The following is a 26,589-nucleotide window of genomic DNA, read 5'->3' on the forward strand; positions in this document are numbered from 1 at the left end:
GGGTGTGGCTGAAATAGCCGAATCCACTAACTTGAAGGGGCGTCTACATACATACATAGTGTATGTAGTCCTATGCTTGGATTCCTTTTTATTACTCAACATTCTTTATGCCTTTCTTGACATTTTTGATGCAGTGAATTTCTCTTCCCCAACACAGGTTTCAATAAAAGGGGGCTGTCAGTAGTTCATGCTCGTCTTTAAGAGTTTCGTTCCCCAAACCCTTCTTAATCTTAATTGAAACCTTGTGCATTTTATTACTGACAAACCCACTATACCGGATGGGAATCAATTGGCCGAGTTAACACGTCAAACTCAAAATTCCCTCCACCAACATACACTTCACCTTTAGCATCGTTCATGTTTTCATGTGGGGCTAAAACACTCATGGCTTTATAGCAAGAGTAACCTAATTGTTTCATGAATTGTAGCCAAACCTTGAGTCCTTGCACACCTTTCTATGTTTACTAGGTACGGAACACAATGTGTTAGATTTCATGTCTTACCATGTAGGCCTATAGGATGCATGCAATCAGTTCCTGCATGACGGCAACAGGCAATGAACAATTGAAGAGTTTATTTCCAAAACGCTACATCCACCAACTTTTCACATTTGTGTTTTGTCACAAATAATGATTGCTTATGGGTACCTTCATCTATGTGTAAAATATCACTGTTCTCAGATTTTTTATTCATAGATTTTAGATGTGTATTAAAATGTTGTTTTTTGTCAAAACGCTATATATCCATTGTTTAGCTGGAATGGGATGTTCATATACTGTATATTTTACTGTAATGTGGTCATCTCACCTAGCTATCTTAAGATCAATGCACTTACTGTAAGTCGCTCTGCCAAAGAGCATCTGCTAAATGACTAAATTGTCAAATGTAAATGTTTTAAATGCAGATCTCATATTACTGTATTGATTCATTTTTGTATTATTATTTAAATAGTGATGTCACAATTGTATCCAACTTGTAAGTCGCTCTGGATAAGAGCGTCTGCTAAATGACTTAAATGTAAATGTAAATGTATCATTTGTACAGTCATTTATACATAAAAAAAATTGTGCAAAAAACAGTTTACTTATTTCTCTGAGAGTGAGGCAGATATATAACGTTTTCCAAAAAAAACATGAATATTTGTCTCTCAGAAATGAAACCATCAAGTAATAGATTGTCTGTCATTGAACAACCCCATGACATGATTAAATAGTGGGAAAAAACACACCAATCTCTTTCATAAGTTATGTAAAGAATAAAAGCTAATTTACCAACATTTATGAAAATGGGTATATAGCGTTTTGGAATGAAACTCAAATGATCAATAGTGTCAGACATACAGTGTCTTCAGAAACTATTCTCATACCTCGACTTTTTCCACGTTTTGTTGTGTTACAGCCTGAAATTAAAATTGATTAAATTGAGACTTTGTGTCACTGATCTACACACAATACCACATAATGTCAAAGAGGAATTTTGTTTGTAGAACATTTTGGAAATAAATAACAAATTTAAAACTGAAATGTCTTGAGTCAAAAAGTATTCAAGCCCTTTGTTATGGCAAGCCTAAATAATTTCAGGAATAAAAATGTGCTTAACAAATCACATAATAAGTTGCATGGACTCATTCCGTGTTCAATAATAGTGGATAACATAATTTTTTTATGACTACCCCATCTCTGTACCCCACACATACAATTATCTGTAAAGTCCCTCAATCGAGCAGTGAATTTCAAGCACAGATTCAAGCACAAAGACCAGGGAGGTTTTTCAATGCCTCACAAAGAAGGACACCAATTGGTAGATGTGTAAACATTAAAAAGCAGATGCTGAATATCCCTTTGAGCACGGTGAAGTTATTAATTAGGCTTTGAATGACGTATCAATACACCCAGTCACTACAAAGATACAGGCGTCCTTCCTAACTCAGTTGCAGGAGAGGAAGGAACCTGCTCAGGGATTTCAACCATGAGGCCAATGGTGATTTTAAAACAGTTACAGAGTTTAATGGTTGTCATGTAAGAAAACTGAGGATGGATCAACAACATTGTAGTTACTCCACAATACTAACCTTATTGACAGTGAAAAGAAGGAAACCTGTACTGAATAAAATATTCCAAAACATGCATCCTGTCTCCAACAAGGCACTTTAGTAATACTATTGAGGTTTTTGTTGCATAAAACAAAACGGAATACAGCTAGCTATGAGCACAGGCAAAATCCTAGAGACGAATTCACCTTTCAGCAGGACAATAACCTAAAGCACAAGGCCAAATCTACACTGGAGTTGCTTACCAACACGAAAATGTATGTTCTTGAGTGGCCTAGTTACGATTTTGACTTAAATCGTCTTGAAAATCTATGAATAGACTTGAAAACGGCTGTCTAGCCATGATCAACAATCAACTTGACAGAGCTTGAAGAATTTTTAAAAGAATAATTGGCAAATGTTGCACAATCCAGATGTGCAATGCTTAGAGACTTACCCAAAAAGACTCACAGCTGTAATCGCTGCCAAAGGTGCTTCTACAAAGTATTGACTCAGGGGTGTGAATACCTTATGTAAATGAGATATTTCTGTATTTCATTTTCAATAGATTTGCAAAAATGTCTAAGAATTTACACATTCCATAAATGGGTGAGAATTAAAAACATTTTGGGGGGGAATTTGGGCTGTACCACAACAACATGTGGAATAAGTCAAGGGGTATTAATACTTCTGAATGTACTGTAGGTCTAGTAATGTCAATGTTTCTTTATTTTTTCTAATGATTTTGATATATTTAGGTTTTTACTGGGATTTATAGACCTATAGCCTACATCACAGAACATATTTAGCACAATATTCATAAGAATAACAAGGACGTTGTTAGGCAATCGTTTCAATGCAGCCTATACACATTGCAGGGACTGATCAATTCACCTTGTATAGGCCTACCTTTATCAGACAGACATTGCACCTCGTGTGTTACACCACTATGCGCTATGACAAGCATGAGGTGTTACAGCTTTTACAGTGTATTGCACGTGCTCTTATTTTCACATTCTCTTGTATGTATCATAATTTGCCTCTTGGATATAAAAAGCAAGTGTCTTGCGTTGCAAAACATCTTTGGGTATATGGGCTGCTGTGTCCACTACGTGCACGGCTACAAAGGGGCCTGTTCCCTTGGTTGGATGTGGGTGGGAGCTGGAGAGATTGTCAATCAGAGCCGCTTCATAGACCAGGGACAATATCCTTCGTAAGAAATCAGTCACTCCGCATTTAGTATCAATGTGCCCCGCTATAGGGCAGCGCAGCACGCACTGGCACACCGTTCATATGGGAGAGAGAAAGCACTTGTCGTGTGTGAGCGTGTGCGTGTGTCGACCTATGTTTGCGCGAGCGCGTGATGAATTTTGAGACTGGCCACAGCCTCTCCCATAACGTGCGCTCAACCTGTACGCGCGTACACACAGGTGTAAAGAGGCTATAATGACACGAAGCACTACAATGCCCACCATATCTCTTCTAAATGCACATTTCAGTATTAAGCAGGTCTACTTGACATTTTGTTGAATAAGGACTACAATTCTGTATTGTCCTGATGGACTGGGCATGAAAGTGACTGAATAAATCCACTTGAATTCAAATCAAATCAATTCTGAGGCAGGTGTGGACAGTTTGGTTTTATGTCAATTGGTGTTTGAGTAAAATGTAGAATATTCTGGATAGTTTTAATCGATTTATCTTGCTTGCATTTACCTCGAGGTACATTCCTTAATGAGTCTGAAATTGCATTTTAACTGCAGGTAGCCAATGGATATCTACAAATACCGAATATTTATGGCTATATCATAATGAATTACATATTAAGTTACAAATGTTGCAACAAACGATAAGTAAATATGAATCAATTTGTGTATATATTTATTTTTACCTATCGTGTTATAACGGGTTATAACCAGTCCTAGTCTTGTAAAATATCTGTTTACTATTCCCACTAACATTACCATATGCATACTGGTGTAACTAGGCCGTCGCCATAGTTCAGGGGTCACCGACCTAGAGAAACCATGGTGATGAGTTCTCAGAATCAACACCATGCTCCTCCACAATCCCACCTAATGTCAGCCTATTGTTGGGTCTCAATCATTATTTTTTATTAAAATATTCAGTCGCAGGTCTAGGTTTAATCAATATTGCAATGATGTATGTCAAAAATAACTGTCTGTTTTTTATTGCCACGGTGACGAAGATGAATGTTATGTATTGTCTGTATATGTAAACAATAAAATAGCAAAATAATAAAGAAAATACAGATAATTCTCCATTTTATTTATTGTTGAAAAATAAAACAACATTAGTATTCAATGTATATGATTCCTCCATAACTATACAAAACATCTAAATGTCTCTTTCATAAATTAGATGACTCTTAATTATGGCAATTTATATTTTTCCAGTAAGATACAGTGCATCATTAAATGTAATGTACATTTTATTCTATTCATAGCCTAAATATTGTCTCATGTAAATAAAGTTATCTCACGTAAACACAACATATTTGCTCCTGTTTTGTTATTTTACAGTATGTACAAACACATTTTATTGCAGTAGAGGCACACAATTTTGCACAATCGTATATATTTTACATTTGCAGAGTCTACGGTTGCAGACTATGCCCTTCCCTCGCATAGGCTACTGGTTTTCTTTTCAGACAAATTATCCCAACAGATTTCAGTGATCGCGGAGTGTAGGCTTTGGCCACAGATACTATTCTCATTTTACAGCGACTGATCTATTGAAGGCTATTAACTACTTTTTAATGTTAACTACGTGGTGATCATCCTATTATTATTTCTACAGAAGATAACAAGCGGTATTTTCGCAAGCACAGCTATTTGTTTAACACTATATACGACAAACCTCAAGCAGCCACAACATTTCTAGTTGTTAAATAGGCCTATTGGTGAAAGGGTCCATTTACATTTTCTCCATTGAAACTCCGAGAGGAGGGACTCCGGTCTTGCTGTTTCACTTCTTTCTCTATGAGACGATATATCTACTCGCTGTATTCCATTCATCTGGTGATTCGCGACGGTTGTCTCAAAACGTTTACTGCTAAACCATTGTTGCATCGCATTTATCCGAAATATAACCTAATTTAAAAATATATATAATGTTTAACTTCCCCTCTTCCTGCCCGCCGTATTCCCTTTGATTCACGCTTGACTCATATGGCTCGAGGGCGAATGGGGTCCGAGTATGGAGCGCCTTGAAACGGTCTCGTCTTATCTCCTTTCATCATCTAACCCTGGGACGCCTTGAAACCGCAGGGCCAGTTATTGCTTCTTTTTTTTGCAGACAGCCCAATGCGGACTGGACAGCACCCAATGAGAGTCTTGTTTACACTCTGTGAGTGACAATGCTCTGGCAATGTGCCAGCCAATCAAAACGTATATTGAGTGGGACTCATTTTTAAACCCTTTATAGTCCATATACTAATAGATACAGGAGAAATGTTCACTTGTTACACTGATGATGCCTTCTATAGTTTTTCTTCCAACGCAGGTGGTTGAACTAAACACACCTGATCACAACCTTCTGAAATAATAGCCCTGCAAAATAAGCATTTGAGGCATGTTGTCATGCTTTGAAGAAACACTTTTCTATCTGAAGTTGTCACAGCATGAAAGCCCTGACCTCATCGTTGTGCTCATAGACACTTCAGACAGAAATAGGAGTGATTATTGAGTAGTAGACCTAAAGATATAGACCCTTCGTAACTGTACATCCTTATTCCAAATATATTATTATAACAACTAGTCTATTGATCCACCAATGTGTTCCCATCCACGAGGCACTGATATTTTTAATACATTATTTTATTACAAAATATGCCTGATTTAACTGCTTTAAATGCGCATTTGAATGTAAGGATTTTAGGGAGATTTGTATTTTGGACACAAGAAAAAAGTTTATCATACTAACTAGATAGACAGTGCATGCTTGTCTCATTAAAAATGTTGAATAGTGTTAATAAAACAATGTGTAATTTCTGAAAACTACAGATACGTCCAGAATGACACATTACTTAATTACTTACAGACAGACACATCATAAGGGACAACTACAGTATACATTTTAACATATAACATACTGAACAAGTTTTCTAATTATTTATTATATTTATTAGTCTAATAGCCTACATTGCTTTGATTCAAACAACAGGGCTTTACTGTGAAAATGTTTATTATTAGTGGTGGTATTGTGGATGTATGTCTATTTGTGTAGGCCTAAATGTTCAATTGCTAAAACCTACATGTAAAAAGCCCACTGTAAAACTTTAAATCTGGCGCGCATCACTTTGTTCAGTCGCTACACTATTGGCTCTTGATATGGGCCAATCAACATCTCGTGTGTCCCCGGGCGAGCGGCACAAGCTCATTATCATGTAGGTATCCGGCCAATGGGCGAATGTGTTTACCCTCCCCGAGATGCGAGGCACGAGCTGATCAGTGCACTGGGAAAGAGAATTGCTGTTCGGAGATCCGAGCCTCGATTCTGTAGTCTAGAAGCCCGAATCCCGGTGCTTTCAGCAGATTGAACGACGTACTGCGCAGCTCCAAATGAAAACCTATAGGATGTAACCGTAGGCACACGTTTTTGTCCAAATGAACGTAATTTTTGGTCTGTATTTTTTCCCCTTTATTTTATAATTTCCTAATTTATTGTTATGCAAGGATTTAACATACCAGTAAGTAAATTGTATTTTATATTTTCTTGATCTTGGCAAATTAAACCATGGCTTTCTGTCGACCACGAACACAACATTTGAAATGACAGGACTAATAACTAAATAATTCATGGATGTAACAATTCTACAAAAGCCCAGGTAATTTTATAAACAACACAATTACAGTATGACACACCTAGGCTGTAACAGTGTAATAATTGCAAGCAAGTGTATGCTAGGTCAATATTAAATTCTGCATGCAATGTCTAAATTCAATGTATGTAAATATGAGGCTTTGTGCGCATATCTATTTATGGGCTGGCTTTTAAAATTAAAATGTTAATTATGCGGTTGGCGTTATTTAAAACAAAATTAATAGGCCTAGCCCAAACTATTATTATTATAACACAATAATTATATTTAGAGTATATATTTGCAATTGGCATGAGGTGATCTACCGAATAGACTACAGTTTATTTTCCTACATTTTTATTTTACAAAGACAAAACTGCATTATGTAGCGGCATAATCGTTTTGGTCGAGATTTATTGATCGACGACGCATTTAATCAATTTGTAAATGAGTAATCATTGTAGTTGCTTGAGTCGTTTATTTTACAGGATACCTGATATTATATGAATTCGGCCTATTTCATGTTACATGGCCGCTCTAAGATGTATTTATTTTTGTATTTACCTCGATTGTCTGTTGGCAAATCATTCTAAATGGTTCAACCGTCAATTTAGTTTATGTAGGATTAGTAACATAGCCAACACGCCGTGGTGGTATTTGTATAGGGAATAATGTTTACAATCGTTGCCCTGCTATGGTGTATTCCCACCCCGCCAGGTTTGACGTGGATGGGCGCCTCTCCCGCAGCATGATCCGACCCAATAAAAGATAATTTGATTTATCATCCGAGTTCCTGTGTCCGAACGGATTCTGCAAATGAAATATGCAATGCAATTGAATTATTGGCGTCGATCATTTGAACATGTTAGCAAACAAGACAGTTTTCGTGTATAAATTCACATAGCATGAGTCCGACACAGCTTTGTGTAGTAGGCTAGGCTACCAACCACGAAGCGTTCCCCCTATTACGCTGTAATAAAAATGGTCATAGCCTACTCGCCCCAAATAGCCATGGCGTCTTCGCATTTCTAAAAGGTAATATAGGTTTGCAATCAGGTTGTTCTTAGATAGTCTTGTTTTAGTCGTCTAACATATGTATGCGTGCGGTTTATGACTTTATATCAGCCCGGTGAAGGACTGTAGCAAGGCTAATGGCTGACTGCAAGCAGTTTAAATGTGGAGACAAAGACAGGCGCCGCCACGGTCATTCACCTTGGGTTTTTAGTACTAGAATTTTGGGGATTCAGCATTTTTCATGTCAAAATCAAACCTTTCACGATGAAGAAACTTGAACAGCATTTATACATAGGGATTTATATCAATTAAAATATTTGGCCAATACTTCCAATGTCCATGCAAATATTGTTTTAGATAGCTGGCTAGGCTGCACTGTTTACTTATTCCTTGGACAGTCAGTTAATAAAGTGAGAAAATAAATAACCAATGTATAGCATTTTACAGATGAAGGAATATTGGTTTAGCCCTATACACATTACATGCTCTTGTACTTGATTATAATGAGAGAGAGAGAGAAAGCTCGAGTGATAGGCTATATTATATTTATGCAGTAGCCTAAAGGCTAGAGGTTATATTAGGGTTGCTACTCTTTGATTACCTGAAATAAAAGCGTAAATGGGTCACGAAAGATGAGGAGCTGGAGAGCAGCTATTTACATGGACAGTTTGGACACGCACAAGTTCTTGATGAATTGATAACGACGTTTCGGACGACGTGCATTTTGATGTGTAATTCTCACATGGGGGTTTCAGTAAAATTACTTCGCAGATATTTCACATACGTGGAAATAATCACGTTACAGTCAAGCGTACTGTCCAAGACAATATCCCATTGTTAGGCCTATGCATAGACCAGCATTTTGACACGAGCCTAATAAATATACATGATCAACTATACATTTATTTTTAATAATGAACATGCCTGTATTATGGTTGAATAGTCAAAGACCATATGATCAGGAGGGAGCAGTGTTCACCTAGAGATATTAATGCACATTTAGGCATAATCAATTGGAAATAAAAAAAATCCTTAATTTTGTGCAGTTTGAGCATTCTGTCTTATAAATCATGCATTTAGTTCATCAATAGCATGTCCTTGTCCCAATAATTCTTAATCTATCTAATGAAACGTGCTAGATGCACGTCTCCACAGATTAAACACTATTTGCCAAAATTGACAGTTGACAAAAGTGAATGTATTGATTGTTCTGATGAACTGTACGATAAGGTATGAATAAAATAACACAACTATGGGATATGACATTTACAGCCCTCAGTGCACAAAGTAAGACCTTGAACAGACTACAGAGAGACCTGATGTGTTCAAGCCAGGCTCCAACGGTTTCAGTACTACATCAAGGAAGGCCTTTCCCTCAATAGCATAATCAATAGAGATTGCAGTAGGCCTATAGGCCTGCCTGTCAGTCGCAGTAAACCCTTGGTCCGTCGTATACGGTTGTAGAAAACAAAGATTTGGGTGGTTGTTCTTATTGTTGCTGATCCCGTGTTGTTTTCTTGCAGCGTTTACACTCCCTCAAGGAAGGGAAGACTGAACAACGCTTTTGTCTCAACCGTTCACTGCTTCTGCATAATAGTTATGAATATCTTAAGCACAGCCTGTGACATGTATAACTGTATATAACAGTAAGGCAAATCTACACAGTAACGCTATTCCAGCATATGACATCAACAACTGTAGGCCTTTAGAATGTTATAATTTTCTAAACATTCTCTCTGTCAATCAAAACCCTTTTCATTTTTATTTCTTGCAGAAAAGATGATTCGGGGCTACGTTTTTGGCTGGAGAAGCCTTCGACCGACTAAATGCAACATTTAGACCTATAAAGGATTATTATATGGATTGCATTTGATTATCTTGGTCTCCCCGCTGGATTTCGGATTATTCACCTTTCGCCAGTATGGAGGGACGGGATTTTGCTGCGCCTGCCCACCTCCTATCGGAGCGGGGCGCGTTGGTACACCGCGCCGCCTCTCGGATCGCCTCCACCGGCCACAGTTCAGTACAGCATGGCGGTCATTTCCCGTCAGGAAAATACTACCCTTCTCACATCCCAATGGCTCCGCATTCAGGTTGGTAAAATATATATACGTGTTGTTTCACCATAGACCATTTTGAACACAATATATTAGTCCATCGAATTTGTGGCAAATGTCCCCAATCCCCCTGCATGCATTGCGCCAGATAATTAATTAGCACGGGAGGTTGGCAGCTAAGGGACGTTACTAACGAATTTTGCACTAAATATGTCCAGAATGATTTTGCGGTATAATTATGATTTACACTACATGATTTGTTCATGTTGTTTTAGTGGTTTCACAAACCCCGGGTTATATTAGGCTGCATCATGCATATGTAAAGCAAGCACATATTACACATCCGTGGTGCTCTATTACGCACACGCTGTGGGCTACTGTAAACAAAATGTCTGCTACTGTACTTGACCATTTGTTGATGTTGAGTGGGTGAATTGTAATTTGGTTTAATGGGCCACGTGTAATAAATGTAGTAACTTTGTGGAGTCAATTGTACCCAATTGTTGCGGCCTATTTCATTTAAACCTTGTGGTCTAATGAATTAGACAATTGGTCGTTTTTACCAAATGCACGTTTTTTTTAAACGCAGCTTTCCGGCGTCCTCCTTTTTCTTCATTGACATGCCGGTGATTCTGAGTGATATTCATGAGTGTCATGCTGCTGTGGTTGATGGCAAGCACCCGAACAAAAGCCTGGGCGTTCACTGTTCACGGAAGTGCGTACGGCGACTGAAGGGAGATCTAATGTATGTAACCAGACATATAGGTATAGCCGCGGGAAAATCCTCCTTCTATATCGGGCTTTCGCAGTGCATGCATCAGTGACTTAGGTATATATTATCGAAGTGTACTGCATGTAAATAGGCACGTGTGTCAACATGGAGTGCCTGCGTGCGTGTCCCCACTGGACGACCAACTAACTGTATTATATAGGGACAACCAAAACATGGGGAAGGTGCAACGTTAGAAGTTCATATTCACACCAGTTACATTTTAGGGTATGGGAGGAGCGTATCAAAGTTTGGGGAGACCCCACTGGGCACACAGTGGTTGAATCAACGTTGTTTCAACTTCATTTCAATAAATTATTTTGAACCAATGTGGAATAGAAGTAGAATTGACATCTGTGTCCAGTGGAACAACACCACACAATAGTTGGATTTAGACGTCACATTAAACTGCCTAACATATATAATTCATATAATAGTTTGTTTTTGTTGTCATTAATACTTCCACAATTTCCACAAATAATCCTTGTCATTAGATGATATACCCACTTGCAACTTTAAGGTCATTGGGGTCACCATAGAGGACAACAGCACTATATTTCCTATATGTTACAGGCAGGTGCGGGGTATGGTTAAATAATTAAATAATCTATAGAAGTTATTGAATATTTGATTCATATTTGGCAAAGGCTGAGTCATCGTTTCCCCTACCATTGCCCTGTTTCTGAATTATGCTGAGACGTTGCATTTTGGAGTCCCCCATAGTGTTGATTTAAATATCCTGTTATGCTCTTCTAGTGCATTTGTCCAAATGACATCTGATTATAGCAATTACACCAATTCTAATACAAATATGTTTTTTTTTATACATTATTGGAATGTACTGCACACACTGTATACATTATATCAAAATCAATATACATTTGTTGACAAGGGGCTCACGATGCCTCTTCCCGTCTGTCTGTCAGGCATGTACTCCTGGCCTTTGCAGGAGATTGTGACGTGGTTAGCTCTTATAAAGGGCAATATGGCAGCAGGTCTGGGTATGTCTGTGAATGCCTGGTTGGTGCTCTAGGGGTTTTCCTGGCATTCCCCCCAACCACATAGACAACAGCTACAGTGCAGTGGTTGAAGGGAGGGAGAGTGATTTGGAAAAAAAGGCAAACCATATTTTTTATTAGGTGTATTATACTTTTGTCAGTTGATTTTTACAATTTGTAAAGTTATCTATTGTGTTTTTTCAATCTCTCATTGATAACCAGTTGGTGTGCACCTCATGTGGAGTTCCTGGCAAAATCCATCATTTGAAAATGTTAGGCATTTTTGCCCACTGGGTCCAATCTCTTCCCAGTAAACTGGGAACATTCCTAGGACCTTAGCTAACATTCTACATTCTAAGTTCTAGTTAGCAGTTTTATCTAACATTAGAATGATAACATCCCAAAACATTAAAAGAATGTTTTTCATAACAGAATATTTTCTTCTTCTTCAGAAAGTAATTAAATGTAATATCCTTGAAATGTCTCCTCAGATGCACTAAGATGTAATGCACAACTTCTGTAACAACCACCACAAAACATTCCCCTGGGGTTGTTGTTAGGTTTCCAGGTAATGTAATAACAAAATGTGTTCTGGGAACGTTCGTGCAACATCGGGTGAATGTTTTATACAAACATTGTATAATCATCAGCACAACTGGAAAGTTTTTGTGTATTAGAACTTTTGGGGCAACCTAATTGTACTTCATTTTATAGTCATTTAGCCCGAATGAATGTTCTGGGAACGTTCACAGAACCAATTTCGGTTTGCTGGGTTATTCGTCAAACGACTCAATCTAATTGATTTTGATGTAAGGTTGTTGGAAAGAATAGACAGTTGTAGACCCATTTAGAAACACCATCGGATCCACCCAACGTTTTTGAACAGGTGCATTAAGACATTCTTGCAATAAATCACAAAATCATGGCAATTACATAACGTTAAAGATGGTTAGCATTCAGCTGTACTATTCATTGATTTCACTAACACCAGATTGTTTTAAAGTCTATTCACAAATCCATTGATTTGTTACTGTATGTTTTTTGTTGTTGTTGTCTTGATTTAGTATTTTGTTACCAGAAATGATCCTTTGATGTTTGGAACACATCATAAAGCAACCTATTGGATGAGAATTTGAGTATAACTCATGAATTAGTGTAAAAAAAAAAAAATGACTTAAAAAAATGTGATTTAGAAAATGTGATTTGTTGATGATGCATCTAGATACTCTCTTATCAGTGTTTAGGGACTTGTACTGAATAACCTGAACAGGACAGATCTACATGTTTCACACAGCTACAGACAATACCATCATGCATTTATCATTTAAGCAGATTGAATGGGTTCTTTAAGCACTTACAAATTTGTAGCATATTGTACAAATTGGAATTTGTTACATATCATACGAATTGCAGGATTACACGGTTGTTTTTTATTGCAGGACGTAACGTCATACCAAATGGATGATGTAAGACACAATGGTGCACAGTTTTCAGGGACCTGTTTTGGCTCATGAGCGCTGCTTTCAGAACTACTTGGTGAAACCTTTCTAACGGAACTTTAAGAAATAACAAAATGTGGAAATAGATTCTCAACAAAATGTGGACTTGGACCATCCAACACAGACTGAATATTCCTACTGTACGTGACAGACTGAATATTCCTACTGTACGTGGCAGACTGAATATTCCTACTGTACGTGGCTGAAATCCCATTTGAACATCTTCAACTAAACAGGTTTCTTTTGTCTTCCAGGAGTCATTAGTGTCTCTTCACCTGTCTTGTCCTGGGCACTGCTACCATTAGGGAAAACAGCACGTTGTTTGCTGAGACTGTTGAATCCTTCAGTTTTCTCTGTGCTTTTCCCCCGGGGACTAACTCACACACTGTTTCCCATGAATACTTTACAAAGAGCATTAATATTTCAGAGTTGGTGTAAAAATGCATTCAGAAGCAGGTTTGTGCTGTGGCTCCTTGAAAGAAGTTCCTCTGTCTGATTTTAGGGGTGTTTAATCATCAACCATCTCTCTCCACTCTGGCTGCTGAAAGACGTCTGGAAACTGGCGCTGTTGCTGCGACTCCCTCTCTTGGCTTGGTAACCGCTCTGTTCCTCGCTGGGTTACGATATTCCTACATGTTTTGGTAGGAAACGCACACTGTCGCTTCCACACAAGGGGGATTTCAGTTGTAATCTGGGCTCCTGTACAGAGAGGACGCAATAAAGAAGCCTATATTCTCTCCCTTGTCTGTTGAAGCATGTTGCTGAACCCGCTAGACATGTATATCTGCCACTGTCTCTCTTCACCCAGAGCAGCCAGACAGTCATTTGTCCTGCAAGTCAGGTGGTTGATGAGTGGCCTGTACTAGTCTAGCAATGTCCTCGCTGAATCTGACAGAAGAACTATTCCTCTGTTCCTATACACACACACAGAGGCACAGATTCTACTTATTGGTGATGCGTCATTTCATTCTGCTACAAAGCTAAATATACACCGTATTCATTCAAACGGTTTTCTTACTACCCTTCTGGTTGATTAGCAGAGCGAACCACAGCCGACCTGGTAGCAGAAAACTAGGAGACACAGTGGAGCTGTCTTTACTGCTGCCATTTCTGACCTGGGGGTCATCTTTCAGCCATACTGTTCTGATCATTGGGGTGCGTCTGGGAGGTGTGTGTTAAAACAGTAGGGGGGGTTAGGTTAGGGCTGGTAGAAGGGCTTCGGCCCTGGAGGGGACCGTCCATGGCTGAGAGCTGCTCTCAACACCCCATGTAATCAACGGTCATATTTATGTCACGTTCTTAAAGACACAAAGGGACAGACAAACACACTCACACACACACACACGCATACACGCACACACGCACACAAACATACACACTCACACTCATACACACACCAGCACACCGACACAGACACACACACACACGCACACAAACATACACACTCACACTCATACACACACCAGCACACCGACACAGACACACACACACACACACACACACACACACACACACACACACACACACACACACACACACACACACACACACACACACACACACACACACACACACACACACACACACACACACACACACACACACACTCACACACTCGCTCCTCTTCCCTTACACGTCCCACTCTCTCCTCTCTCTTATCTTTTTCTTCTCTTTCTCTCTCTTCTTTCTCTTTCTCTCTCTTTCTTCTCCTCTCTCTCTTCTCTCTCTTCTCTCTTTCTTCTCCTTCTCTCTCTCTTCTCTCTCTTTCTCTCTCCTCTCTCTGTTTTCTTCTCTCCTCTCTTCTCTCTCTTCTCTCTTCTATCTCTTCTCTTTTTTCTTCTCTCTTTGCCTCTTGCTGTCCTCGGTCCTCTCCTCTGTTTCAACCGCCCCATTCTGACCAGGAAGAGCCTTGTGTCTGGGAAGCCAGTGGTCTCATTCTGACCAGGAAGAGCCTTGTGTCTGGGAAGCCAGTGGTCTCATTCTGACCAGGAAGAGCCTTGTGTCTGGGAAGCCAGTGGTCTCATTCTGACCAGGAAGAGCCTTGTGTCTGGGAAGCCAGTGGTCTTATTCTGACCAGGAAGAGCCTTGTGTCTGGGAAGCCAGTGGTCTCATTCTGACCAGAAGCCAGTGGTCTCATTCTGACCAGGAAGAGCCTTGTGTCTGGGAAGCCAGTGGTCTCATTCTGACCAGGAAGAGCCTTGTGTCTGGGAAGCCAATGGTCTCATTCTGACCAGGAAGAGCCTTGTGTCTGGGAAGCCAGTGGTCTCATTCTGACCAGGAAGAGCCTTGTGTCTGGGAAGCCAGTGGTCTCATTCTGACCAGGAAGAGCCTTGTGTCTGGGAAGCCAGTGGTCTCATTCTGACCAGGAAGAGCCTTGTGTCTGGGAAGCCAGTGGTCTTTCCTGACACTTCTGTTTCAGCCAGTCTCCTTTGCCCCGGGGCCATTGTTGCAGAGGACCAACTTTGTGTGTTTTACTGCGTGTTGTTAAAGATAAAAAACACCCTCTCCTCCCTCTTTATTGTTTTCTGCTAGGATGTCCCTGTCAGTCCCCTGGCTGTTTATGTCCTGGCTGGCTGGATATCCGAGCAGATCGCCTCTTCAAAGGTTAGCACTTCTGTCTGGCTTCAGCCCCCTTGTATTTTTCCTTCCAAAGGGGAATAAATCACTTTACAATGGGTTTTTATTGAATGCCTCATTGCTGGAATATCCCAATGGCCTGGGGGGCTGGTGGGGGGAGGAGGGCATCAAAGACAAAACACAGGTGTTTGGTGGAGTTAGGAAAGTGGCTGGTTACAACCTTGTCTTAAAAAGAAACATTGGTGGGTGAGGGGAGTGGAGTGGGTGAAGGTTGTTTGTGAGATAGGATGGGACTGGCGCCGTCTTGGCCTTGCAGTGTCTTGTGTTGTGAACACAGTTCTCCTTCACTCCCCCGGCCACTGCTGATAGTCTGGCCAGAAGGGGAGGGCCGGGGGCGGGGCAGTGGCTGGACTCTGGCTGCAGCGCCTCACTGTAATTATTTGGTGCCAACTCTCAAAATCACAACCATTTTTGGGATTTGGCGAAGGGAAAATAATAAAGCTCTGAGACCTACCTTTGAAGTCTGAACGAACAAAAAATGACATCTTAAATAGCCCACAAAATATGACATTAAAAAGCAACTTGTTTCAGGGAGCCGCTGTGGTGGGAGTGTAGTGACAGAACGTGGGTCTTCTGCCAAGTTGCATTTGGCCACGGCTCTTTGTACTTATGCCTCGTGTTCTCCACCCTCTCTGGGCCTCTGTAAAAGCCTGCTGGCCTCCAAGCCTCCAGCCTTCCAGAGTCACTGGGCTTGTTTTTGTGGATTGTCGTGAGATGACATGACCGTCACAGAGCAGACATGATGTCATGAGGTGTCTCGTTAAATGGTTGGCGATCACCTGGCACGGTGGCACCCTACACCTGGCTGAAACACACACCTGGTGGGGAGGGAATGACCGGCTGCTGCCACCAGCTGTCACCCTGCAGCCTGCTTGCTGACGTTACTCCCCCTGGAAATCAGTCTACACTGCTCCCCAGGAAATCAGTCTACACTGCTCCCCAGGAAATCAGTCTACACTACCCCCTGGAAATCGGTCTACACTGTCCCCATGGAAATCAGTCTACACTGCCCCCATGGAAATCAGTCTACACTGCCCCCACGGAAATCAGTCTACACTGCCCCCCTGGAAATTAGTCTACACTGCCCCCACGGAAATCAGTCTACACTGCCCCCACGGAAATCAGTCTACACCGCCCCCACGGAAATCAGTCTACACTGCCTCCATGGAAATCATTCTACACTGCCCCCACGGAAATCAGTCTACACTGCCCCCCTGGAAATCAGTCTACACTGCCCCACGGAAATCAGTCTACACTGCCCCCATGGAAATCAGTCTACACTGCCCCCATGAAAATCAGTCTACACTGCCCCATAGAAATCAGTCTACACTGCCCCCCTGGAAATCATTCTACACTGCTCCCCAGGAAATCAGTCTACACTGCTCCCCAGGAAATCAGTCTACACTGCTCCCCAGGAAATCAGTCTACACTGCCCCCATGGAAATCAGTCTACACTGCCCCCCAGGAAATCAGTCTACACTGTCCCCCTGGAAATCAGTCTACACTGCCCCCATGGAAATCAGTCTAAACTGCTCCCCAGGAAATCAATCTACACTGCTCCCCAGGATATCAGTCTACACTGTCCCCATGGAAATCAGTCTACACTGCCCCCATGGAAATCAGTCTACACTGCCCCCATGGAAATCAGTCTACACTGCCCCCATGGAAATCAGTCTACACTGCCCCCCTGGAAATCAGTCTACACTGCCCCCCTGGAAATCAGTCTACACTGCCCCCATGGAAATCGGTCTACACGGCCCCCCTGGAAATCGGTCTACACTGTCCCCCTGGAAATCATTCTACACTGACTCCATGGAAATCAGTCTACACTGCCCCCTGGAAATCAGTCTAAACTGCCCCCCTGGAAATCAGTCTACACTGCCCCCATGGAAATCAGTCTACACTACCCCCATGGAAATCGGTCTACACTGCCCCCATGGAAATCAGTCTACACTGCCTCCATGGAAATCATTCTACACTGCCCCCATGGAAATCAGTCTACACTGCCCCCCTGGAAATCAGCCTACACTATCCCCCTGGAAATCAGTCTATACTGCTCCTCTGGAAATTAGTCTACACTGCCCCCACGGAAATCAGTCTACACTGCCCCCATGGAAATCAGTTTACACTGCCCCCCTGGAAATCAGCCTACACTACCCCCCTGGAAATCAGTCTACACTGCCCCCCTGGAAATTAGTCTACACTGCCCCCACGGAAATCAGTCTACACCGCCCCCATGAAAATCAGTCTACACTGCCCCCCTGGAAATCAGTCTACACTGCCCCCCTGGAAATCATTCTACACTGCTCCCCAGGAAATCAGTCTACACTGCTCCCCAGGAAATCAGTCTACACTGCTCCCCAGGAAATCAGTCTACACTGCCCCCATGGAAATCAGTCTACACTGCTCCCCAGGAAATCAGTCTACACTGCCCCCATGGAAATCAGTCTACACTGCTCCCCAGGAAATCAGTCTACACTGCCCCCATGGAAATCAGTCTACACTGCTCCCCAGGAAATCAGTCTACACTGCCCCCATGGAAATCAGTCTAGACTGCTCCCCAGGAAATCAGTCTACACTGCTCCCCATGGAAATCAGTCTACACTGCTCCCCAGGAAATCAGTCTACACTGCCCCCATGGAAATCAGTCTACACTGCCCCCCAGGAAATCAGTCTACACTGCCTCCATAGAAATCAGTCTACACTGCTCCCCAGGAAATCAGTCTACACTGCCTCCATAGAAATCGGTCTACACTGCCCCCATGGAAATCAGTCTACACTGCTCCCCATGAAAATCAGTCTACACTGCTCCCCAGGAAATCAGTCTACACTGCTCCCCAGGAAATCAGTCTACATTGTCCCCCTGGAAATCAGTCTACACTGCCCCCATGGAAATCAGTCTACACTGCCCCCATGGAAATCAGTCTACACTGCCCCCCTGGAAATCAGTCTACACTGCCCCCCTGGAAATCAGTCTACACTACCCCCTGGAAATCGGTCTACACTGCCCCCATGGAAATCGGTCTATACTGCCCCCCTGGAAATCGGTCTACACTGTCCCTTTGGAAATCATTCTACACTGACCACATGGAAATCAGTCTACACTGCCCCCATGGAAATCAGCCTACACTACCCCCCTGGAAATTAGTCTACACTGCCCCCCTGGAAATCAGTCTACACTGCCCCTATGGAAATCAGTCTACACTACCCCCTGGAAATCGGTCTACACTGCCCCCATGGAAATCAGTCTACACTGCCCCCATGGAAATCAGTCTACACTGCCCCCATGGAAATCAGTCTACACTACCCCCCTGGAAATCAGTCTACACTGCCCCCCTGGAAATTAGTCTACACTGCCCCCCTGGAAATTAGTCTACACTGCCCCCCTGGAAATCAGTCTACACTGCCCCCATGGAAATCAATCTACACTGCCCCCATGAAAATCAGTCTACACTGCCCCCCTGGAAATCAGTCTACACTGCCCCCCTGGAAATCAGTCTACACTGCCCCCATGGAAATCTGTCTACACTGCCCCCCTGGAAATCAGCCTACACTGCCCCCCTGGAAATCATTCTACACTGCCCCCCTGGAAATAAGTCTACACTACCCCCCTGGAAATCAGTCTACACTGCCCCCCTGGAAATTAGTCTACACTGCCCCCACGGAAATCAGTCTACACTGCCCCCCTGGAAATCATTCTACACTGCCCCCCTGGAAATCAGTCTACACTACCCCCCTGGAAATCATTCTACACTGCCCCCCTGGAAATAAGTCTACACTACCCCCCTGGAAATCAGTCTACACTGCCCCCCTGGAAATTAGTCTACACTGCCCCCACGGAAATCAGTCTACACTGCCCCCCTGGAAATCATTCTACACTGCCCCCCTGGAAATCAGTCTACACTACCCCCCTGGAAATCAGTCTACACTGCCCCCCTGGAAATTAGTCTACACTGCCCCCCTGGAAATCAGTCTACACTGCCCCCATGGAAATCCGTCTACACTGCCCCCCTGGAAATCTGTCTACACTGCCCCCCTGGAAATCATTCTACACTGCCCCCCTGGAAATCAGTCTACACTGCCCCCATGGAAATCAGTCTACACTGCCCCCATGGAAATCAGTCTACACTGCCCTGCCCGCTATAACCAGCCGGTCAATTCTTGATGGTAGGGGTAGTGGCGGTGGACGCTCTCGTCTGCCCTTAACCCAAGCAATGAGGTCACTATCCAGATTCAGTGTCTGTCTGCAACTCAGTCATAGGGTGAACTGAAGAGGGGGGTGGAGGGCATCCCTGTTATTGACACATGGACCATTTATACAGACAGATGTCATTACTGTAATAACATATGTCATTACTGTAATATCAGATGTCATTACAGTAATAACATATATAATTACAGTAATAACATATGTCAATACAGTAATAACAGATGTCATTACAGTAATAATTAGCATTATTGTAATAGCCAAACATCAAAAGAATGAGACAATCATCCAATCAAGTATTCATTAGTAATACAGGACTGATTTGATCAGATTTCTCTGAAGATACTAAATGCAGTGGTGCTTGTTTGCTCACATCCCATTCCGTGAAGGTAAGGGGGATGTTTGTGTGTGTGGAGCAGTCTGTGTCCGGAGTAGGTAGCTAGCGCTTGGCTTCGCAACAGCCACTTCTGGCTGGAGAGTCAGTGTGGTCACAGAGACGGGGCTCTTCAAACAGACCGCCAGCCGCCCGTCCCTTCCCCCCTCCACACCATGTGGCCTGGTGCCATGGTGGAACCCTGGCCCTGCAGCACGGGGCGGCACCACAAGACCAACACAAAGGAGACTCACGGGTGAGAGAGAGCGGCATGCTGGGTAATACCTTCCTGTATCAAGTTTCAGGGGCTTGGATTTCAAAAGTGAAATAAACAATAAAGATTAACAGTAAACATTACACTCAGAAGTTCCAAAAGAATAAAGACATTTCAAATGTCATCTCTTTCTCTCTCTCTTTCTCTCTCTCTCTCTCTCTCCATGTCTCTCCTCACCTCCTCTCCTCTGCTCTCCTCTCCTCTCTTCTCCTTTCCCCTCTCCCTCTCCGTAGTATCAGCCTGCTTTTCATCAGACAGCCGCAGGCCCACCTCGGCGTGGCCGTATTGCATGTGACAGCTGTTAGACATTATTAACGGCTCATGCAGAAAATCCAGATTACTTGTTTTTAATTTAATTTCAATTTTATTATTGTAATCTTTCAGCGGAAAGAACATATACACACACACACTGGGCGAGGGCAGCAGGCGAAACGGGCGGGAGTTGAGACGCTGGGCTGGGTTGTGTGTGTGTGTGTGGTTAAACCTTCCACCCCAGACAGGTGCATTGTTCCCCTCATAACAGCCCAGACTGTCCCTCCCTACTGGCTCTGTCTCTAGTGGCCCCAGCGGGCCCCTGTAGACCCCAGGGGATTGAGCTCTAATGCTTCCAGTGTGATGAAGAGGTTGAATGTGGGCGTTATCTCTAGCCTACAGAGTGATGGCTGTACTATCAGTAATATAGATAGTAATACAAATATGACGGTTGTTCCTCCTCTCCTAGATGATATGCTTCAGATGCATGTCCCTCAACCTGTACATACACTGAGTGGACAAACATTAGGAACACCTTCCTAATATTGTGTTGAACAGCCTCAATTTGTCAGGGCAAATTGAGGCGTTCCACAAGGATGCTGGCCCATATTGACTCCAATGCTTCCCACAGTTGTGTCAAGTTGGCTGGATGTTCTCTGGGTGGTGAACCATTCTTGATACACACAGAAACGGTTGAGCGTGAAAACCCAGCAGCGTTGCAGTTCTTGACATAAACTGGCACCTATTACCATACACCGTTCAAAGGCACTTACATATTTTGTCTTGCCCATCACCCTCTAAACAGCACACAAACACAATCCATGTCTCAATTGTCTCAAGGCTTGAAAATCCTTCTTTAACCTGTCTCCTCCCCTTCATCTACACGGATTGAAGTGGATTTATCAAGTGACATCAATAAGGAATCATAGCGTTCACCTGGTCAGTCTATGTCATGGACACACCCCCAGAGGAGGGGGTGTTGATGTTAGCTGAATGCAGATAAACCCAAATAATGGTCTGTGATTTAGTGACTGTCAGTGAAGCAGCGGGCGGCGCCGTGGTGGTGACACGCAAGCCACCTAAACAATGAGACGCTACGCCACCTCTGCTGCTAAATATATGCAGAGTTTTCTGCCATTAAATATACATGCAGCATGCCTCTCTGGGATGTTTCATCCCTTTTGTGAGAAAACAAAGATTAGCAACAGGAATTCCATTTTAATAAGTCTCGGGGGACCCTCCAACCAGCTGCCTGCTTCACAATACGACGGGGACTTGTTGCTCTCTGTGCGTGCATCTGAAATGTCTTTCCCCGCTCCTCTTTTTTCCTCTCTGACGTTGATTAGTCTTCCCCCGCTCTTATCATGTTTTTTGGTGAATCCCTTGTTACGTTGTTTTACACTAGTCACTCGTTAATGTCTGTGTGTTTCCTCTCTGTAGCGACTCCTTAGTCTCATTTTGTTTTGTTGTCGTTCTTTCCCTCCTCTCCTCTATTCTGGTGTATCCCCTTCTCTGTTCCTCCCTCTGTTCCCCTTCTCTGTTCCTCCCTCTGTTCCCCTTCTCTGTTCCCCTTCTCTGTTCCTCCCTCTGTTCCCCTTCTCTGTTCCTCCCTCTGTTCCCCTTTTCTGTTCCTCCCTCTGTTCCCCTTCTCTGTTCCTCCCTCTGTCCCCCTTCTCTGTTCCTCCCTCTGTTCCCCTTTTCTGTTCCTCCCTCTGTTCCCCTTCTCTGTTCCTCCCTCTGTTCCCCTTCTCTGTTCCTCCTTCTGTTCCACTCCGTTGCTTCCTCTGTCCCCCCCTCCCTTCCACCCTCCCTCCACCTCCTCCGTTCCCTCCTGCCGTCTCTGTCCACTAGGTTACACTGCTTCCTCTCCTCTCTCTGCTCTGACATGCATACTGCATACTGGATGTGGGACAAATGACTGTTTCCTCAAGCAACAGATGTGTGCTTGTCTGCTCTGTGCTCTGCACTGCACGCCACGTGCGGACGCTGACGCGATGAACTGACCTTGCAGGGGGAGGGGTGTGTGTGTATGTCAGCATGAGTGTGTCTGTGCATTCACACATGCATATGTGTGTGTGTGGCCAAACAGCCACACAGACCAGCCTAGTTTACATCTAATTATAGAAACTCATCTATTTTATAACAAGCCTTTTTTCTTCTGGATTTTTAGATTATACGATAGAGAGAGAGCGGGAGAGAGGGAGAGAAAGAAAGAGAGAGCGATAGAGAAAGAAAGGGAGAGAGAGAGAGGGAAAGAGAGAGAAAGGGAGAGAGAGAGAGAAAAGGAGAGAAAGAGAGGGGGAGGGAGGGAGAGAAAGAGAGAGAGAGAGCGATAGAGAAAGAAAGGGAGAGAGAGAGAGGGGGAGGGAGGGAGAGAAAGAAAGGGAGAGAGAGAAAGGGGGAGCGAGAGAGAGAAAGAGAGGGGGAGGGAGGGAGAGAAAGAAAGAGAGAGGCACCATTGCCCTAGAGCACACCAACAACTATACATAGCTCAGCCTAAACATCAGCACCACAGGTAACTTCCACACCGCTGTGAGCCATGTGAGAGACAAGTCATGAAGGGCCTTCTACGCCATCAAAAGGAACATACAATTTGACATCCCAATAAGGATCTGGAAAAAAAGACTTGAATACGTTCTAGAACCCATTTCCCTTGATGTTTGTGATGTCTGGGGTCCACTCACCTGACCACTGTGACTGACCCAAAATGAAGGAAAGCTTTGACTATGTACAGACTCAGTGAGCATTGTCTTGCTATTGAGAAAGGCTGCCGTTGGCAGATCTGGCTCTCAAGAGAAGACAGCCAATGTGCACACTGCCCACAAAATGAGATGGAAACTGAGCTGTACTTCCTAACCTCCTGCCAAGTGTATGACCATATTAGAGACACAGATTTCCCTCAGATTACACAGAAACCACAAAGAACTAGTAAACAAATCCACTTTTGATGCCATCACAGCAGAAAGATGTGTGACCTGTTGTCACAAGAAAATGTCAACCAGTGAAGAACAAACACCATTGCAAATACAATCCATATTTAGTTTATTTATTTTCCCTTTTGTACTTTAACTATTTGCAGATTCTTACAACACTGCACATAGCCATAATATAACATTTGAAATGTCTTTATTCTGTAGAAACTTTTGTCAGTGTAATGTTTACTGTTCATTTCTCATTGTTTATTTCACTTTTGTTGATTTCCTAGTTCACTTGCTTTGGCAATGTAAATATATGTTTCCCATGTGTCCATTTAGAGAGAGAGGGTTCAGCAGGCTGACAGTCCACTGGAGAGTGGGGGAGGGGCTTGTTCAGCAGGCTGACAGTCCACTGGAGAGTGGGGAGGGGCGTGTTCAGCAGGCTGACAGTCCACTGGAGAGTGGGGAGGGGCGTGTTCAGCAGGCTGACAGTCCACTGGAGAGTGGGGAGGGGCTTGTTCAGCAGGCTGACAGTCCACTGGAGAGTGGGGGAGGGGTGTGTTCAGCAGGCTGACAGTCCACTGGAGAGTGGGGAGGGGCGTGTTCAGCAGGCTGACAGTCCACTGGAGAGTGGGGGAGGGGCTTGTTCAGCAGGCTGACAGTCCACTGGAGAGTGGGGGAGGGGCTTGTTCAGCAGGCTGACAGTCCACTGGAGAGTGGGGGAGGGGCTTGTTCAGCAGACTGACAGTCCACTGGAGAGTGGGGGAGGGGCTTGTTCAGCAGACTGACAGTCCACTGGAGAGTGGGGGAGGGGCTTGTTCAGCAGGCTGACAGTCCACTGGAGAGTGGGGGAGGGGCTTGTTCAGCAGGCTGACAGTCCACTGGAGAGTGGGGGAGGGGCTTGTTCAGCAGACTGACAGTCCACTGGAGAGTGGGGGAGGGGCTTTTTCAGCAGGCTGACAGTCCACTGGAGAGTGGGGGAGGGGCGTGTTCAGCAGGCTGACAGTCCACTGGAGAGTGGGGGAGGGGCTTTTTCAGCAGGCTGACAGTCCACTGGAGAGTGGGGGAGGGGCTTTTTCAGCAGGCTGACAGTCCACTGGAGAGTGGGGGAGGGGCGTGTTCAGCAGGCTGACAGTCCACTGGAGAGTGGGGAGGGGCTTGTTCAGCAGGCTGACAGTCCACTGGAGAGTGGGGGAGGGGCTTGTTCAGCAGGCTGACAGTCCACTGGAGAGTGGGGGAGGGGCTTGTTCAGCAGGCTGACAGTCCACTGGAGAGTGGGGGAGGGGTGTGTTCAGCAGGCTGACAGTCCACTGGAGAGTGGGGAGGGGCTTGTTCAGCAGGCTGACAGTCCACTGGAGAGTGGGGGAGGGGCTTTTCAGCAGGCTGACAGTCCACTGGAGAGTGGGGGAGCAGCAGATTGTCTAATACATATAGCCTGACCTCCATTCAACCTCAGTGTGGAACTATCAAAGGAAAGTATGTCACTATCTGGTGTATTTGCCTGGATTTTCACTAGAAAACTGTTAGCTATCAGACCAACACCACGAGAACCACTGAGTTAGGAGCCAGCCCTCCAAACCCCCAGCTTCACCCCCCTCCTGCCCCAATTCATTCAAAACCAAAGCGCCGTACATCACTTCAGCCAAAACAAAGGGACAAAACGGTTTATATTAGGGATTAGCATTGTATAACATGTATCTAATATTAAAGAGACAACTCTATCCCTCTGCTAATCCCTTAGGCTGGGTGGCTTGTGTGTGAGGTGCCTGATATCCAGCTGGATGGACGGGGCTGCTGGAGTTAGTGCTATCTGAGCGGAGGGGCTGGGAGGGGGAAGATAGCTGTCTAGTTGGTGTGTGTGTTTGCTGTCAGGATTGATTGTATACGCTGTGGCTGCAAGGTGAGGAGGGCCAGGCTGTGAGAATGGCATGCCTGCACCAGCCAGGTTACAGGCTGTATAGCTAGCTGACAGGCGAGGAGGGACCAGCCAGGTTACAGGCTGTATAGCTAGCTGACAGGCGAGGAGAGACCAGCCAGGTTACAGGCTGTATAGCTAGCTGACAGGCGAGGAGGGACCAGCCAGGTTACAGGCTGTATAGCTAGCTGACAGGTGAGGAGGGACCAGCCAGGTTACAGGCTGTATAGCTAGCTGACAGGCGAGGAGGGACCAGCCAGGTTACAGGCTGTATAGCTAGCTGACAGACGAGGAGGGACCAGCCAGGTTACAGGCTGTATAGCTAGCTGACAGACGAGGAGGGACCAGCCAGGTTACAGGCTGTATAGCTAGCTGACAGGTGAGGAGGGACCAGCCAGGTTACAGGCTGTATAGCTAGCTGACAGGCGAGGAGGGACCAGCCAGGTTACAGGCTGTATAGCTAGCTGACAGGTGAGGAGGGACCAGCCAGGTTACAGGCTGTATAGCTAGCTGACAGGCGAGGAGGGACCAGCCAGGTTACAGGCTGTATAGCTAGCTGACAGGCGAGGAGGGACCAGCCAGGTTACAGGCTGTATAGCTAGCTGACAGGCGAGGAGGGACCAGCCAGGTTACAGGCTGTATAGCTAGCTGACAGGCGAGGAGGGACCAGCCAGGTTACAGGCTGTATAGCTAGCTGACAGACGAGGAGGGACCAGCCAGGTTACAGGCTGTATAGCTAGCTGACAGACGAGGAGGGACCAGCCGGGTTACAGGCTGTATAGCTAGCTGACAGGCGAGGAGGGACCAGCCGGGTTACAGGCTGTATAG

General features: G+C 44.1%; 1 protein-coding gene across 8 annotated transcripts in view; it reads left to right on the plus strand.

The window, feature by feature from the left end:
• Positions 1 to 6,464: 6,464 nt before the first annotated feature.
• LOC139571262 (BAH and coiled-coil domain-containing protein 1) overlaps positions 6,465 to 26,589 on the plus strand; it is a 202,419-nt gene continuing 182,294 nt past the window's right edge. For 7 of the 8 annotated variants that reach the window (XM_071393965.1, XM_071394000.1, XM_071393991.1 and 4 more), the window contains exons 1-2: positions 6,465 to 6,740; positions 9,640 to 9,958. In XM_071393965.1, the coding sequence (XP_071250066.1) occupies positions 9,787 to 9,958 (172 nt within the window). In that variant the 5' untranslated portion in view covers positions 6,465 to 6,740; positions 9,640 to 9,786. Of the gene's footprint in view, positions 6,879 to 9,639; positions 9,959 to 26,589 lie in introns of all 8 variants that reach the window. The other variant, XM_071393974.1, reaches the window with a different exon arrangement.

The sequence above is a fragment of the Salvelinus alpinus genome, chromosome 1 (assembly GCF_045679555.1).
Source record: "Salvelinus alpinus chromosome 1, SLU_Salpinus.1, whole genome shotgun sequence".
NCBI classification, from domain to species: domain Eukaryota; kingdom Metazoa; phylum Chordata; class Actinopteri; order Salmoniformes; family Salmonidae; genus Salvelinus; species Salvelinus alpinus.